The sequence below is a fragment of the Protomyctophum bolini genome (genome assembly GCF_963924005.1).
Source record: "Protomyctophum bolini genome assembly, chromosome: 10".
In the NCBI taxonomy this organism is placed as follows: Eukaryota; Metazoa; Chordata; class Actinopteri; order Myctophiformes; family Myctophidae; genus Protomyctophum; species Protomyctophum bolini.
This window is the reverse complement of record NC_137871.1, coordinates 36,882,559-36,900,936: the sequence shown is the minus strand read 5'-3', so window position 1 is coordinate 36,900,936 and position 18,378 is coordinate 36,882,559. Positions and strand designations below refer to the sequence as shown.

The following is an 18,378-nucleotide window of genomic DNA, read 5'->3' as shown; positions in this document are numbered from 1 at the left end:
GTTCACACGGGCAGATGCAAAGATACAGTCTACCGTCCATTGTCAATAGCGACATGAAGTTACATAAAGAGATGCATCCGACGTTTGTAGCTGCTGCAGAAGCTGCAAAGCTACAAATTGAAGCTGCAATGACACACTACTACGGACACACGTTTGATGGCGTTTCTTTCCCAATTTCAATGGGTCAAAGATTAAGGAATACGAATAAAAAATAGGTCGGACCGAGCCATCTGCACTTGGACTGATTGAATTAGTGTAATGAATAAACTGTCCAGACTATTGACAGCATATGATGCTGATTATGATTATTGTGTTCAATGTCACCCAGCTCACACTGTGTGGATATATAAATATATATGTGTGTGTGTGTGTGTGTGTGTGTGTGTGTGTGTGTGTGTGTGTGTGTGTGTGTGTGTGTGTATATATGTGTGTGTGTGTGTGTGTGTGTGTGTGTGTGTATATATATATATATATATATATATATATATATACACGATATACAGTCAATCAGCAGCAGCAGTGTATGATGAACGATTTACCGTCAGCTGTAAAACATTTACCAACAGTTATACAACATTGTGCTGCCACATATTGTGCTATAAATTATGTTGTAAGAGGCGTCAGGTTTTTGGAAGGGTGGATGGAAGCTGTTTAAGTTGTATACTGTAGATCTTCTCTTGACATTAGTACTGATGATTATACATTCCTGTGGGTCGTTCCGCCAACTGGAACTAATCAGCCGTGGTGTGTGTTTCATTTCTCAGGGGGATGTCATTCGAGGGGACCACCATTGGGCTGGCACCTCTCAAGGCCATGTGTTCTGAGTACCAGTCTGGTGGAGTGAACTCGGTGAGAAACCATCTTTATTATTGACTGTATATGCAATGGAAGTGCATGCATCGCTTTGCAGTGGTGGACAATACGACAATACTTGAGTACTGTACTGTGAACCCCCTCGAAAATGAGATGCTGCATCAATAAAAATCTGAGAGATACTGTACAGGTTTTCAGCTTTGCATCAGCTGTTTAATTTCATGAGGACTTCTTCAAGTTTGAATAGTTTGACGACCAGGCTGAGAGTTCTCACCTGTTGCCACTATAGAACGGTTTCCGCCTCACACATTTAGCGCTGCTCAGTCCTGCAGCGCCATCTGCTGTGGTGCCAGGCGATTGCAGGGAGCTTTTATTCTGAAATGTTTCACTTTCCATTTCCCCCAAAAATCAGGAGGCGAAAGTAACTTCCTGAAAATCACGCTATTATTTTGATGTCTCTCTAGAAGCGTTAATATTGTAACCGCGATGCACAATGAAGTCCGAAATTAGACCAGAACATCCACGTTTTCGCGGATGCAGCGTAATTTCAGAGAAAAACGGCTTTTAAAACGGCGCTTAAACACGGAAGATAATTGGGTGTGCGCGCACCCAAACAGGGCAGGCGGGGCCCTAGCAACAGGGCCGATTCTAAAAATATCCAGGCCTTCTTATTATATATATTATATTATATTATATATCGATATAAAATGCCTTAAGACTATTGTTAGCGCAGTTCTTTGTGCCTTTGAAACCTGACTGGACAATGCTCTTTGTCCATTCGATTGCATTTCTATGCTGTGGTTTTTATAAGCAATTCTAATAGGCTTTGTGTAATCATAATGGTTTTATTGTGTTCATTAGGTGGTTTCAGAGAGTTATGAGGTTCTGTAAATCCATTGTGAAAACAATAAAGCAACGGGTTGATTGATTATTCTTTTTTAAAGAAAATGTACTTTTGAATACCTCTCTATATAGCAAGTAACATTTTGACTGAGGCTGAGCTACTTGTAGTGGAGTTCTATTTGACTAGGAGTATTTTGTCTACCACAATGTAAACAGGTCTCTCAAATATTCTAAACATTGTCTAGAGCTTGTGTGTTCACTGTGTTGCAACTTTGCAACTATCGCTTGAAAAATATAACATTTGGCTTGAGAAACAAGGCTTGGCTTTATGCTTCCTCAAACAAGGAATCACACTTGGAATTTAGATTCTAATTGCTTTTTGGTTAAAGGGTAGGGTAAGTGATTTTCTTTGATTATAAAAAGCTCCATATTGTGATAGGGAAACTCCTCTTACTGAACAGTCTATAGCAATTATTACTATCAGAATATAGTGATTTAACCTTTCTGATTTAACTTTTTGTTTTAATAAAGTATAGCATCTCCTGTTATGATGGTGTTTATAAAAAAAGTCACACCCGTGTAAACTGAGTGGTGCAAATTCCCCCTCCCTCTCTCTCTCTCATATTAGCAGGCAACAGTGCAGCACTATCTCTCTCTCTGTTTCTGGCACAACAGCGCCACTTTTGGTACTCATTGGTACTGGTGCTCATAGTCACACACATGAACACACGTCACACACATGAATACACGGTTGAACACGGACATTGCTGTTCCTTGCACCACTCAAAAAGAAAAATAGAGGAAGAAAAGCAATAGAGATTTCCTCTACTCCGATGTTGACTCATCTTCTCAACCCATATGGCCAACAGGACCACTCTGAGTCTGCGGTGGGCGTGGCAGCAACCATGGCCCACGAGATGGGCCACAACTTTGGAATGAGTCATGACAGCAGTGGCTGTTGCCAGGCCCGAGGAGAAGATGGAGGCTGCATCATGGCCGCTGCCACTGGGTGAGATCATGCACACATTGATCGGAAAAAAGGTCTGCCGCACACTGTAATTCTGTTAAGTGCAATTTATTGGCACATCGTCAAGTGCCAATAAATTGCGCTCAATGGAGCTACGACGTACAGGCCTTTGTTCATGTCTGTGGTTCTGTCTAATTATATTGGTCCAGCACCTGTGTTAACCCATTCTACAAAACAAATCTTCTAACACAAGTTTCTGAAAAACCTGTGTTTCTATGTCGGTGGTCCTCAAACCTTTTCATGTCAAGGTCGGGACTCGGGACCCCCAGAATTATATATGTATTTGGCCGCCGACCCCCATTTCAAAATATTTAGTTCCAGAAGAAGAAGATTTTAGTTAAAATAGTTCACTGTGAAAGAATATTCAAAGATTTTGCACACATTTTCACGATATGTTAACTATGAGCTTTTATATCTGCTATTCTTCAGTAGCCAAAGTATAAAATAATGGTTAAAGTTGTTAAACGCTAAAGTGACATTGATGCGTTTCAGGACTTAATGGATCAAACTGTATTTGTGTGTGCGCAGCTCCTATGCAGTGAGATGCACAGATCAACACACACACGTCACACACACACACACACACACACACACACACACACACACACACACACACACACAAACATAGGAATGGTTCATTAACCCATTTGGGCGGGAACCCCTTTTGTTGTTAGCATTATGTTATGCTTTAGCTATTGAAAAATAGTACGTAGGTCTGCTAATTTTGAAAAATCTACTTTTTCAGAAAACTGTCAGTTTAAGACATTTTTAGAATCTGATCTCAGGTCAAAATGGGTTAATTAAATCTCTCTATTAATAAATTCTCTAATTATAAAATTAGGGAACATGCTGTAAGATGCTATAATGTACAGTATGTGTTTCTTCCCCTGCACGGCGCAGCCACCCGTTTCCACGTGTGTTCAACTCGTGTAACCAGAGGGAGCTGAAACGCTACCTGAGCTCCGGAGGGGGCAAGTGTCTGTTCAACATGCCCAACACCAGAGCCATGTACGGGGGGCAACGCTGTGGCAACGGCTACCTGGAGGAGGGAGAGGAGTGTGACTGTGGAGAGGAAGAGGTAATGGGGGCTTTGTTTGTGTGTGTGTGTGTGTGTGTGTGCGCGTGTGCGTGTGCGCGTGTGTGCCTGCATGCGTAGTGAGCACAAAGATGATACATGTGGTGTATGTCATTGAGATGACAAAATAAATTCACTGATGTGTCTCAACTGTGATCCTTATGAAGTACAGAATGGGACGACATAGATCTACGCTTTTCAGCCCACTTAGCTGAGAGAGAGATGAGCAATGTTGTGATTAAATTATTGTTTTATTACTATAGGAATGCACCAGTCCCTGCTGTAACGCAAACAACTGCACTCTGAAAGCTGGAGCTGAATGTGCTCATGGAGTCTGCTGTGAAAGCTGCAAGGTATCATTAGGTCCTTATTTCTTGTTTTGTTCACAAATGCTAATCGTAAATTATTTCTTTTTTTCATTCTTTCTAGTTTTCTTTCTTTCTTTCTTTCTTTCTTTTTTAACTCGGCAGCTGTACTGTATGTAAATATCTGTTGAATAACTCCATTAAGAATGACTAACATTACCGGTCAGTTCTTCAATATTATTTACTGTTAGAATGTATTATGTAATCCCAGTATGCTTATATTAACGTATCACGTCCCACATAGAAAATAGAATAAATGTTCACAAATAAACATTGTAATAATTCTAACTGCTCCTCTCTGTCCTTTTCTCTTCAATCTCATGCAGCTGAAGAGCCCAGGTGTGCTGTGTCGTGCCTCGTCAGGGTCATGTGATCTACCAGAATACTGCGATGGGAAGGCGGAGTCTTGTCCCGCCAACTTCTACCTGGTGGATGGCATTTCCTGTGCGGCAGGGATGGCCTACTGCTATACGGGCATGTGTCTGACCCTGGATCAGCAGTGTCAGTCGCTCTGGGGAAGAGGCGAGTGGAATTTAACCCAGTGTTTCCCAGTCATTCAGTTTTGCCTCCATATGAGGTTGTAAGATGTTTTCGACCTTTTTCATATCAAGGTCCAATACAATTATGTATTGGGCATTTGAGCCACGGACCACCATTTGATGTGATTTAGCCTCTCAGACCCAATTCATATTTTGATGTTTAACAATAATTTATGGGTCCATTTGGTTTCATTTTATGCTCATTTGGTTATTCTCCATAATTTAGCTGGGGACCACCTGGAACACCCTCAAGGACCACTGGTGGTCCCCGGACCGCTGGTTGAAAACCACTGCCTTGCAGGAACGATAAAGATAATAGAATGTATTACATACTTTATTTCTCCAATTCGTGTTTCAAATGTATTGCTTAAAAAGCATTAAATCCAGGACATTTTTATTTATTCATCACGTTTAAATGTTTAATGTTCATAAAAAGAAACCTAATTCATCTTTGTGAATTAACATCACTTACATAACATTTGCCTGGTTTTGAACCTTGTCAGTTGTTGCCACATGACATTACCAAAGCCAGATGGACCCTCACTGCCACTACATTGATCTTTGATAAAGCTTTAATTCCTACCTGGGATTTGAACCCAATCTACCGGATGATCAGAACCTAAAGTTCTACCACTCTTCCAAAACAGAATCCATGCTTGGTCAAGGGAGATAATGAGCGTATTAGCTTGGGGCAGTACTACTTGTCAACCAGTGGTAGTTGACAAGGGGTATACGTAGTATGTGTGTGTGATTTAACACCTTGAGCTTTTAAATAGATATATATTATTTTCTTTTAAAACATGCAATTGTGTTAATATATACTGTAAGTGGTTAATATACTGTATATGTGCACATAACAACTTACCAGTAACTTTAACCCCATCCATTTCTGGGGAATAAAACATTTGCAGAAAAAAATAGCAGATCTACAAGCTCACAACAACGCCATCGCTTTGCAGATTGGCTATTGTCAGTGAAGATATTTCATGTATAGTAGAGCGGAAAACAGAAACTTCACCAGCATAGATCCCTGAGGCACTCCGGTGAACCAAGTAAAAGGGTTCAAGTGTCTTTAAGCACTGTAGCACTAAATCAAGGTACAGTTACTACAGTATGAAGGATTGTTATTGGAACTGGTCCAGGCTCCATGCTACAGTATGGAGGATTGTTATTGGAACTGGTCCAGGCTCCATGCTACAGTATGGAGGATTGTTATTGGAACTGGTCCAGGCTCCATGCTATGTGAGCAATCACATTTTGATGCGGGGGGAAGTACATTACCTCAAGTACTGTATTAAGTAACATGTTGAGGTTCTTTTACTTTACTGGAGTATTTACAATTTCCAATACTTTTACTTCTACTCCACTACGTCTCGTCGGATCCAAATATTGTACTTTTTATACAACTACCGGTAGTCTATATAGTCGTATATTTAAAAAAAAAGATCTACAAGCTCACAATGTGTCGCGATGTGACACATTGTGAGCTCGTAGATCTGCTATTTTCAAAAAACATTTAATACATTTTGACAACCTGAAACGGGACATTCTGCATATTGAGTACTTTCACTTTTGGTACATTTTGATGCCAATGCTTTTGTACTTTTACTCAAGTACATTTAGAATTCTGGATTATTTTCTGGTAACAGAGTATTTCTATACAATATATTGCAGTATTGATACTTTTACTTAAAGCAAATTGTGAGTACTTTTCCCACCACTGTGCGGGGGTGTCCTGCAGCGGCTCTGAAGCCACATACTGTAGGAACTGTACAGCACAGTATGGGATACCATCTGGTCTCCATCAGGTCAGGTGTTCAGAAAGTAATTGCTTGTGTGTGTGTGTGTGTGTGTGTGTGTGTGTGTGTGTGTGTGTGTGTGTGTGTGTGTGTGTGTGTGTGTGTGTGTGTGTGTGTGTCCGTGTGTGTCCGTGTGTGTGTGTCCGTGTGTGTGTGTCCGTGTGTGTGTACTTTCCTGATGCTCACAGATGGCCGTCCTGCCCCTGACTTGTGTTTCGAGCGAGTAAACGAGGCCGGGGACACCTTTGGGAATTGCGGCAAAGACCTACTTGGGAAGTACAGAGGCTGCAAAGAAAGGTGAAGAGCATTTATTTACCTCCCGGTTTTACTTTTTAACGGTTTAGAGACTTACCGGTATTTAAAACCAATCAGACAAACGCCCCATACCCGAGGTGGGGTTGGCCTTCATTGTGTGGAGTTTGCATGTTCTCCCCATGTCGTCAAATAATATGAGAATGAGGCAAAAATTGTGAAAATAGCTGATCTACAAGCTCACGCTATTTTCACAATATTTTTCTGTGGAACACAGTCAAACTAAATGTAATGCCTCAACTCCTATAATTCCAAGGGCTTGTCAGGGTGGGGGGGGGGTCCCCAGTTCAAATGTGATTATTTTGGGGGGTCACGGCCTGAAAACGCTGAGAACCACTGTCCTAGGACAGAGGTTCCCAATATACCAGGGGTCTGCAACAGGCGGCTCTAGGCACCAATAGGCGAGTGTGCTGCGGTGCAGTTTTTTCGAAACACGCCCTAAATATTAACAGATATGTCAACAAATATTGCGTCATAGCATGCGACACACTCTGTGCCGTGCCAGCCAGGTGTCTTATTATAAACAAACCGGTGGGTGTGTGAGGCTGCTGCCTGCTATGCTACTACGGCTTCTACAGGGAGAAAAAGAAAGATAACAGACGAAAACAGAGGATTTAACAGTTCGTGGACAGAGGCTTTTGCCTTCACAGTCAATGCAGATTGACTGCCTGTATGTTTAATCTGCAGTGAGAAGCTATCAAATAACAAAAAAAGTAACGTTGAAAGACATTTCCAGGGAAAGCATGCTAAATTTGCAGCTGACCACCCAGCTGGGAATGAGAGAGTGCTGTTGTGGAACTGCTGAAGAAAGTAGAAGAGAGCAAACAATCTTTAAAAAAATGGATCGCATCTTCACACTTTTTTTTGCGGCTCCAGATGTCGAAAATGGCTCTTTCAACATCTTGGGTTGCCGACCCCTGCAATATACTGTACCACTGGTCTGCGAGGCGGCCAGGAATTCTGTTTCTCTACTTCTGTGTTGCATAAGCATAACACTGACATCACTGTCGAATCCATGGCATCTTTATTTCTGGCCTTAGTTTCAGAACTGCTTTGTCATTGTTTCTCCAGAGATGCTAAATGTGGGAAGATCCAGTGTTTAAGCTCCGCCTCCAAGCCCATGGAGAACAACGCCGTTCCCATCGACACGAGTGTCCGAGTGGGCACCAGGAAGATCCTGTGCAGGGGCACGCACGTCTACCGCGACGGGGGGCAGGGCGACACCCTGGACCCCGGCCTGGTCATGACCGGCACCAAGTGTGGAGACGACTCGGTGAGACTCGCGCCAATGAGAGAGTGACTTGTGACATGGCTTTATGCACTTGTGTATGTATGCGCTTGTGCTGCGTTCACACGAGGCAGTAGTTAAAATCTGTTGGTCAGAGTCACCAAGCGTATACATCCGTAATGACGTGTGTCACTGCGTTCCCCGGTTCTGAAAATGTCTTTGTTGTAGCTTTGTAGCTTTGCATCTAGAAGTTGAACTCAGCTCAGCTTCAATTTGTAGCTTTTGCAGCAGCTATAAACGTTGGATGCGTCTTCGTATCTTCATGTCGATGGCTTCCATTGACAATGAATGGTAGACTGTATCTTTGCATCTGCCTGTGAGAATGCAGCATTACTGCTTATGGTACTATACTATAGTATAACCTTTCCTGACTTTTATCTCTCTGGCTCTGTCCTTAGTGTCTGCAGTGAGATTAAATATTTGGGCCACATCATCTCGAATGACCTCTCTGATGACAAGGATATATGCTGTGCTACGCAATCTTATGTATACATTTATGTGTAGGGTATCAGAGTCAGTAAATGACATCATTAATGTCATCACTAACACGATACGTAGTTCTGTCAGGTTCTCCTCCAGACTGTGGAACCATTGGCGAACTTGTCTGTATGTTCGAAACTGAACATGGTGGAACTCTTTTTATTGTATATATTCTCTCTATATTATTAATTTTGTATCTATTGTGTTGTTGTTCTGTACTGTGATATGGATTCCCCTGAGTCTGCAATAAAGATTGAATTGAATTGAATATACTCACTCTACTTTTTATCCTTCTCTCTCTCTCTCTCTCTCTCTCTCTCTCTCTCTCTCTCTTTCTTGCTCATACGCCATCATTCAACAGATCTGCTTTGGAGGAGAGTGTCGCAACGCCTCTTTTCTGAGAGCGGATGAGTGCAACGCCAAGTGTCATGGGCATGGGGTAGGTTTCTGGGCAGCAAAAATGAGGAAGGGTGGGGTTCCACCCTCAACAGTCTTCTTGTGAGTGTGTGTGTGTGTGTGTGTGTGTGTGTGTGTGTGTGTGTGTGTGTGTGTGTGTGTGTGTGTGTGTGTGTGTGTGTGTGTGTGTGTGTGTGTGTGTGTGTGTGTGTGTGTGTGTGTGTGTGTGTGTGTGTGTGTGTGTGTGTGTGTGTGTGTGTGTGTGTGTGTGTGTGTGTGTGTGTGTGTGTGTGTGTGTGTGTGTGTGTGTGTGTGTGTGTGTGTGTGTGTGTGTGTGGCGGGGAGGGGGGTTACTGTCAGCCCACTAAAAAGCTTGAAGATCCTGGCAGCCTTGGTGTGTCTTGTTGTTATTGTGATCTTGGAGCACCTCAGCCTTCACTTTAACCTGGAACGCATCTGTGTCACCTCTTAGCTTTTAACCATTATTTCAAACTTTAGCTATTGAAAAATAGCAAATATACATGCATTTTTAATAACGCTTCTCCATTTAGCTGTATTCTGTGAGTTTGCCCCAGAGAAAGTCACCTTGAGACTTTGGACTTGCATCTCTAGTGAGAACTAAACTAACGTGATGATTTTCATCCTCTGTTTGTTCAGCTATGCTTAGCACTGTCCTAAGACAGTATAGCGACTGTTTCTTCAGCTCTTTATCTGACCTAATCAATCAACAGACCCTCATGCAACAATGTCCTATCAGGCAGCCTGAGTTTGATTGATTGATTGACATTTTTATTTCACAGTATGCAAAATGGGTACATTTCAAATGAAAGTACAGGTCTATGTCAATATAAAAACTGCATGCTACTTGAGAATAGAACCAGAAAAATCACAAAGACTTGTTTACATCAGGGTCCTCCATTGTCAATTCATCAGAACATTTAATGACGTACAAATATACACTTCTATGAAAAAAAGGAAATCATCATACTGTATATACGGTTAAAAAAGGGGAAAAAACATGTACAGTATGGAAAGGAAAGACAAGGGGGGGGGGGTAGGGGGGGGTGTACAGGGGGCAGTTTTGAACTGCAGCCACCCGTAAGTGTTCTTTGAGAGCGGTTGTAGCTGATATCCTTTTGGACGTGTACTGTACTCTGTACTGTTTACATTTCTGCCAATAAAGTATTCAATCAATCAATCAGCTGTGCGCAGGTATAAAACATGTGAACCCCTGTTGCTCATTGAACCAGACCAGGACTTCCCATTGCATTTCTCTGCTCAATTGAATTGTAAGTCTGACTTCTAGACTCATGCATTTAAACTCTGAACTTTTGTCTGTTTATTCTGACCATTTCCATCACACTTGTAGATCTGCTATTTTTGAAAAAAAAAATTACGAATCTTTGAATCTATATCCTTTCACAGAAAACGTTTTTAACTCAAATATGTGCTTCTGGGGGTCCCTGGAACAAAATATTCTCAGACGGGGGTCCGCGGCCAAATACAGATCATTTTGGGGGTCCTTGACATGAAAAGGTTTCAGCAAGTTTTCCCAGAAAACTGTCAGAAAACTTCAGGTCTAAATGGCTTAAACGGCCTTTGGAGAGTCCATGCAGTGACTCTGATATGCAGTGGTTCAGCAGCAAAGTGTCATAATGTACTGCTCTCCTGTCCTCTCTGTGTCATCATAATATAATGCTCTCCTGTCCTCTCTGTGTCATAATGTACTGCTCTCCTGTCCTCTCTGTGTCATCATAATATAATGCTCTCCTGTCCTCTCTGTGTCATAATGTACTGCTCTCCTGTCCTCTCTGTGTCATCATAATATAATGCTCTCCTGTCCTCTCTGTGTCATCATAATATAATGCTCTCCTGTCCTCTCCCCTGCAGCTGTGCAACAACAACCACAACTGCCACTGTGACTCCGGCTGGGCCCCGCCTCAGTGTGAGCACCGGGGAACAGGGGGAAGTGTCGACAGCGGCCCTGTCATCAGCCACAGTGAGTAACGTTGCCCTCGGCTCCTCAATAATGGCTCTAGCTCTAGTCTAGAGCCACGGGGGGTAAAAATGACCTAATAAACCTGTGGCCTTGTAGAATGATGTCACCACAGGTGCTGTTTTTGACGACGTTGCATAGAGTGGTCCTAATGGGCAAAAGAGGTGGCTGAAATGTGCCTGAATCATGCGTTTTATATTAACTGTACAATTATGTGAAGACATTGAGGGCGGGATAATAAGCCTAGAAGTTAACCTTGGCAGAGTACTTATGAATAGTCTGTGGAAGTGTGGAGGCAAGTGGAGTGCTGGTAAGCTCGGCCTTATAGCACCCAGACACCACGTCAACCCTATTCTGATTCTGGTATAGTGGGATATAATAATAATGATAGAACACTTTTCTTGATACTCCAAAATGCTTTACACAACAAATAACAGCTTTATTAAAGCAAAGAGGAAAGAATAAAAGAAAATCTACAGAATAGTAGAAACAGTTAAAAATCAAAAAGTAAGGCGAGGCTATCGCTCCGGTTCAGTCTCTATCCTTTTAAATATAGAACGGAAAACCAGCAGTGACAGAGGTGTTGAGAACCAGTAGTGGGAACCACTTATGTACCCAATATTTCTGTACTTCGCCGTTTTTGTGTGCCCTGAAAGTAAACAATGATTTCACTGAAACGTTCTCATTTGTATTTTCACAACAGCAGGCAATCTCCTTCCATTCCTGTTGCTCCTCCCGGTGCTGGTTTTCGTCATGCTGGCTGCTGTTGGCCTGTGGTGCTGCTTCAGGCACAAGCTCCGCCCACTGAAAACCTGTGCCCCGCCTCCTCCTCCAATCCCTGTGTATGTAAAACCTCTGCCCCACCTCAATGAAATGTCAAATGTATCTGTATTTAGTTCAACTAAATGCATTTGAAATTAAATAAAAAGCAGAAATTGCTGATCTTACTCAGCTCAAAACGCATCGCACTGCGACGCTTTTTGAGCTTGTAGATCAGCTATTTTTGCTACTACAGTAATATGCAATGTGGCCCTCTGGAGTGAGTGTGGAAATATTGTGTCCCTCTTCATCTTCAAATTTCCCCCCCCTGCCCTGTGTACTGTACCTACTGTACCTGACTGTGTGTTTTAACCGCCAGGTGTTCAGTCCCCACCGAAGGAGCCAAACCTCTCCAAGCTAACGGTCAGACGGCTGACCACGCCAACGGTCACGCTAACCCTACATTCCTGTTGAAGAGACAGGACTCGGACCGCCTCGTAAGGAAGCATGTCTTTATATTCATTTTGACGGTAATAACTGCCTGTCATCATTTCATGACAAGCCATTTTGTATTCATCTTTACGGCCCCAAATCACACATTAGAAAGCACGAGTGTCTATTTCAAACACAAAGTGTTTTTTGACTGGGGGGGTCATATTTTGACGGCAGTAACTGCCTGTCATAATTTCACCCCCCTCTCTATCTAAGTATTGGACAGCACCTTAGAAAACACGGGTGTCTATTTCAAACACAAAGTGTTTTTTTACTTACATATTTTGACGGCAGCAACTGCCTGTGATAATATGTCCCTATCTAATTATTGGACAGTGTAAAGATGTTGAAGTTCAGTTGGTTCCTGCTAATTAATAATAATAATACATTTCCCCGTTATCATACAACAACAGCTGTGGGCAAGGCTTAAGTTCAGGTGGGTGGTGCTAAGGTGAAAACCAGGTATACTTAATGAACTGGTGGGTGTGGACACATAAAAACATCATTTTAACACTTAGTGTACACTTTACAAATACATCTTTCTCCTATTATAATCATAGTACCTGATATAGCATATTTTAGGGGGGGAAATAATCATGGCACTCCATCTTTAACACTTTTGCTTCAACGCTCATATGTGAATATGAAAAATGTGTTTATGATCTTCTGTACTTCTTGTGTTTCTTCTTCGCAGACCCACTCTAGTCCTCGTCCAAGCCTCTCCTGTCCGCCTCGATCCAGAAACTCCATTGTGCGTCCGACCACGAAGCCTCCTCCCATACCTGCCTACGCGGCGGAGCGGAGAGAGATACGGGCTCAGACCCAGCAGTCCTCACCCCACCAGCCCCGACCCGCTCCCCCAGTACCAGCCCACCTGACCAGACCCAGCGGAAGCCACGGGGGGCAGCCTTCTCCACCTCCCTCCATACCCAGCCTGGATGTCAAGCCCCATCCTTCGCCTTCGGAAACACCCGGAACCCGACCGGAACCCCCGAATAGACCTCCGCCGCCTTGTCCTGCCAACAAACCCTCACCGGTACATCTCATATCTATCATATATCTATCATAGATAGATAGATAGATAGATAGATACTACCTACCTTCCTTCCTTTATTGTCCATTTATTGTCCCTATTGTCCTTTATTGTTTTGATGAATTGAACATGGTGGACCCTCTTGTAAACAAGTGTAATGCTTAATTGGGTCGTCCACTCACAGTTAACAGTCTTTGTATTGAGTTTGTAATGTAATGAAATGTACTGTAATTCTGCAAACTGTTAATAAATATTTCAATCAATCAATCAATCAACCCCGTGGGGGGAAATCAGTCACCTAGAGTCGGCACAGCAGTTAAGGTTACAGCTTACGGTACACGAGAATAAGAAAATTATAAAGTACTGTAGTATACAGGCAAAGTATACTGTAGTATTCAGGCAAAGTACACTGTAGTATACAGGCAAAGTATACTATAGTATACAGGCAAAAGAAAAGACAAGATGCATGCAATAATACTAATTCTACACAGAATAAGGTGTCTATATTCAGTCAAAGTGTAAAAACGTGATCTAGGAGACAACATACAGTACACTACACACATTAATGTGTGGTAGTAACTGCACGCTCAGGACCAACACATTAATGTGTGGTAGTAAGTAACTGCACGCTCAGGACCAACACATTAATGTGTGGTAGTAACTGCACGCTCAGGCCCAACACATTAATGTGTGGTAGTAACTGCACGCTCAGGACCAACACATTAATGTGTGGTAGTAACTGCACGCCCAGGACCAACACATTAATGTGTGGTAGTAACTGCACGCCCAGGACCAACACATTAATGTGTGGTAGTAACTGCACGCTCAGGCCCAGCGCATTTTGGGCAAACAAAGATCTTGTGCTTCAACAGCACTGAGAAAAAACACATTGCTTGCAATAAATATCTTTGTAAACACGACATTCTTTGAGTATGAGGTTACTATGAGGTTTCTACCACAGTGCCTTATCTTGTGTCTGATTACGTTCTCGCTGTTGCCAGCACCTCTTTCTTGTCTCACAATACATGCTGTGCACCACAGTTTTTTTTTTTTAATGTAATGTAATGTTTGAAATGTGTTTGGTCACCTATAATGACTAAAATGGAACACCATGTTGAAAGTGGTCATGTGCTGGCCTGGGTTGCAAAAACATCAATAGCTCTGAACTTTCTTACCTGGTTGTTTCGGATCACTTGGGGCCATCCATTGGTCAATTAAAACAGTACCATGTGAGAAAATGTGCAGGTTTTTGATATATAATGTGTCCATCAATACTGATAATGTACTCGCTTGTTTTTAAACAGGAGAAAAACAAGGAGAGGACTACAGACTCCCTCCAGAGAGGAAAGGAGTCTCTGGCCCCATCTGCTGGACAGCGCAAACCAAACAGGTAAATGATCTGCAGTTGCCTTTTTTAGCCAATCAATGTCAACCTTTATCTCATAGCTAGTTTTTGTATGTGCTGGTTCTGCAGGAGAGGGTTGGTCTGTGTGAATGTGTGTGTCCGGACTAGTCTCCAGACACACAGGGATGTGCAGATAATGTGCAGAGGAAGTGAGAGCTTTCAGTTTTTTACAAAAATGGCAGCTAGGGGCTCAAGCCACCTTTGATGTCTGTGTGTGCACTTGCCTGCATTCACACACATTCTGACAAACCACTGGACTGATCAGCGCCAAAGGTTTTATTGTCTTCGCCAGGCCGAAGGCGTGGCAGAGAGTATGTTTTGCACCCTGTCCTCCATCTGTCCATATTGTGATGTGTTGGTATTGGGGTAGAGGGCTAGTAGCATAGGTCCAGCAGATGTCCAGGTAATTGACACAGGCCACGGATAACTGTCAATAAGCTGCCAAATAACATGAACATCTACCACAATGAAGCCAGACTTAGGGTACTAACATATTAAAGCAGAAATGGAACGGACCGTACAGCAGTGTGTGCCAACATAAATTAATAATACAAGAGAGAAAATGGAAGTTGGTGCACACTCTGAAGAGCAACCAAAAAGGAAGCAGTGCACCACCTTGTGGTACCAACTGGCATTGCAAATGCCAACTAACTTGATGTGTCCGTGTGTCCCTGGCTGTGTGACGCACACTTCCTGGATGCCAGAGCCGAACATCTGCCCCAAATTCTTCAGATTGGCCTGTTATAGTGCCACCATTTTTGCAAAACACTTTTTTTTCTCTTCATATTACTCCTACAGATGTTGTCCTAAATGTGAATTAGTACACAGTAACTCTATAGTCGTGTTTGCATGAAAGTGCTTTACAGAGAGTTTGTTCAATATTACAAACTTTCCGCACACTTGACATTGATTTGTGTCATCTTTTTTCTCTATTTTTTAAAGATCCTAAAGCAAGAACTCAGGGAGAAATTGAGGACCACCCACTTTAGTCACGTTATTATAGACTAGTGTGACGTGTGAACCACTGGCTGAGGGAACATTCATTGTAGGGCACTGCTCTGAACATGCAGAACGGAGTCTTGGATGTACATTCTGACAGGCACTGGGCTGATGGAATGTGCCACATGTAAGCAGACATGAAATCACTCAAATCAAGGAAATATGTCAAGTTACAATGTGCACTTTCATAATCTGTAACAACAGAAAAAATGGCTGTGGAATCCTTGTTTAGTTTCTTTTCCTCCACTTAGTAATACGGTATGCTTAAATTCAGCGGGGCCTCTCGTCTGATCTGAGGTCGTTGGTGAGTCGGTAGGGGCCGCGCGGCGCTTTTCTATGCTTCATGGGTATTGTTCTCGGACCACGGGACCCCACCGACTTAATGCCCGCCGAGGGGGTGCTTAAGGGTGGGTACTCGGGGCCGGTCGGTGCGCCTGGTGCCCGCCGTGGCTGTCGCCGTCCACGCAACAGCCGTGTCCCTGGGTTGTCCCAGGTGCACACATCGCTTTTCTAGATTATATCGCCTCTCCCTGAGTGTCCCCCGTGTCCCTTCCCCGTCCCGGTGGGAGCCGTGACCCCTACCGATTTACCAACGACCTCAGATCAGACGAGAGGTGTATGTGTGTAGCTAATGGCTGAATTAAGTCACAGATCAGGAAACGCACTCAGCGGAAGCAACCTACTGAATGTGCTTTAAGAAAAATACTTGGGCTTAATCAATGTTCCAGTAAATGATGTGTGAGTGAGTCTGCCTTAACCAGACATCCTGTGAATTCATTGAGATTATTGTGTCATTGTTTGAACAGTGCTGAGACACTGCCACATGTGTATTTATTATCAAAAATGAACATGAGCGCCGTTTTTTTGTGTGCCGAAAATAAACCAACCTTCGAGCTTTGTAGACCGGCTGCGTTCGGCATGCGACACCCGACGTACGACCAACTATAAATGAAGTGTTTACAGTGTAGTTTATGTACATGGTGTTGCTACAGGAGGATGAAGCTGTAATTATGGCATATCTTACATTAAGAAAACCTGCCTGCTGTAGTGCTGTGGTTATGCTTCTTTGTGTATGAAGAAATGATCCGATTTGGACTGGACTCATAGGGATTATAGATGGTCCAACACTCTTGGAGAAACAAAAAAGACTGTTTGAAATTGACAAAGGTTCTATAGGTTGCTTCATGTATGGGAAGAAAACAAATAGAGTTCACAACAGTGACAACACTGGTCAATTATACTCAGCTCCACTGGTCTTGATCCGGTTGGATCTTCTTCAGGAATCATATTTATTTTCTTCCTGTAGAGTAGACTATTACCATTTTGTCCAGCACCTGGGCCAGAGTGGATATGGCCCATAACATTTGTTTTTGTTTTTCCCTTTCTTTATAAACCTAAAGAGGTTCAATAGGTCTCCTAAACGATTCTATATGAAACCATTTAAATGTTTGAGAATCGTGGAGTCTGTATAAAGAATCAAGGATCCTGATGCAGGCTTTTTAGAACCTTTTTCAGTTCCATGGAGAAGCTTTTTCTTTTTCTAAGAGTGTACATGCATGCTGTATGTATACGCTTCTACTTAGGATGAGGGACATGAAATGTAGCAATAACTGTTCTGGAACATGTTTTTATATTGTCTTATGCTGCACTTTTTAAAGCTTGTGCACCTTTTTCAAGGTGTCCATCAAACTCCAAAAAAGGTTCTGTATGGTTGGAACCAATTTATAGGGTTCTTGATGAATGCACCTGGTTTGTATTTATAAAACCATGAAATTCTCCTAAAAAGCGAGACTCTTCAATTGGTTCCATTTGAATTTATCAGGTTCCATGTAAATCACCATTTATGGAGTGAGCTATACATCTTTTTTCAGTTCCATACAGAACGTTTTTTACTGGTGAAATTGAGCTTGTATTACTTTTGGTCACTGACAATCAGTGAGACTGTCGTCTTTGTTCTGGACAAAAGCTTTTTTATGTTTTATGGAAAGCATAAATAAGCCATGTTTTTTGTTTTCCATTCATTCCGTTACGTTAAAAAAGAGTAGCACCTTAAATTACTTTCACATTCACATATTATGACCTCTGCCAGAATGCAGAACTGATTGTTGATTCATGTTGAAAGGAAAGTTTATTTCTTGACTTGCAATTGCCGAACTTAAATACAATGACAAACAATTATTATTTTCAATTTTAAGGTTTTGTTGGTTTTGTTGAAACAAACGCAAAGTATGTGTGTATGTATGTATGTATGGCTGTATGTTGCTGTTTAACGGAATATATGGAAATTTATCAGTTATAACCCTATGCAAACTCAGTGGCAGTACTGAACAGTAGTGCCTTCAACTGGACTTCAAATAAAATGTACATTTTGTTTGGGATCTGACTGTTCTTCTTGCTCTTCTTCCCACCCTCCCTTCACTCCACCAGCACTATGGCGTGAAGTTGATCTCTGTAGCTTCTATTGTTTCTTAATGGCAGGGGAATGTATTGTCGGTCTTCTTCTGTATGTGAAGAAGGACTAATCCTCTGATATTCACACCTGCATCTCAAAATTAGTTCCACCACCTCACCCATTCCAGGAATGTCAGGACAGGAGTGCCACAATGCTAGTTAGATACTAGGTAGGTACTGTAGGTACTAGGTAGGTGACAGACAGAAAGACAGTAACCATGTTTTCAGTGCAATAAGGCAGAATGTGACAGCAGGTGTGTGGCATTTCGTCAACCCATGTCATTATTGCACAGATGCCTCTCTGTA

At 42.4% G+C, this 18,378-nt stretch overlaps 1 protein-coding gene across 2 annotated transcripts in view; it reads left to right on the top strand.

Moving 5' to 3' along the window:
* Positions 1-17,933, top strand: part of adam19b (ADAM metallopeptidase domain 19b) — a 37,156-nt gene extending 19,223 nt beyond the window's left edge. For both annotated transcript variants that reach the window (XM_080774042.1, XM_080774041.1), the window contains exons 10-23: positions 765-849; positions 2,526-2,665; positions 3,584-3,761; positions 4,022-4,111; positions 4,450-4,645; positions 6,650-6,758; positions 7,845-8,046; positions 8,903-8,980; positions 10,828-10,936; positions 11,637-11,775; positions 12,072-12,189; positions 12,879-13,220; positions 14,522-14,607; positions 15,565-17,933. In XM_080774042.1, the coding sequence (XP_080630168.1) occupies positions 765-849; positions 2,526-2,665; positions 3,584-3,761; positions 4,022-4,111; positions 4,450-4,645; positions 6,650-6,758; positions 7,845-8,046; positions 8,903-8,980; positions 10,828-10,936; positions 11,637-11,775; positions 12,072-12,189; positions 12,879-13,220; positions 14,522-14,607; positions 15,565-15,571 (1,879 nt within the window). In that variant the 3' untranslated portion in view covers positions 15,572-17,933. The remainder of the gene's footprint in view (positions 1-764; positions 850-2,525; positions 2,666-3,583; positions 3,762-4,021; positions 4,112-4,449; positions 4,646-6,649; positions 6,759-7,844; positions 8,047-8,902; positions 8,981-10,827; positions 10,937-11,636; positions 11,776-12,071; positions 12,190-12,878; positions 13,221-14,521; positions 14,608-15,564) is intronic.
* The last annotated feature ends 445 nt before the right edge of the window (positions 17,934-18,378 follow it).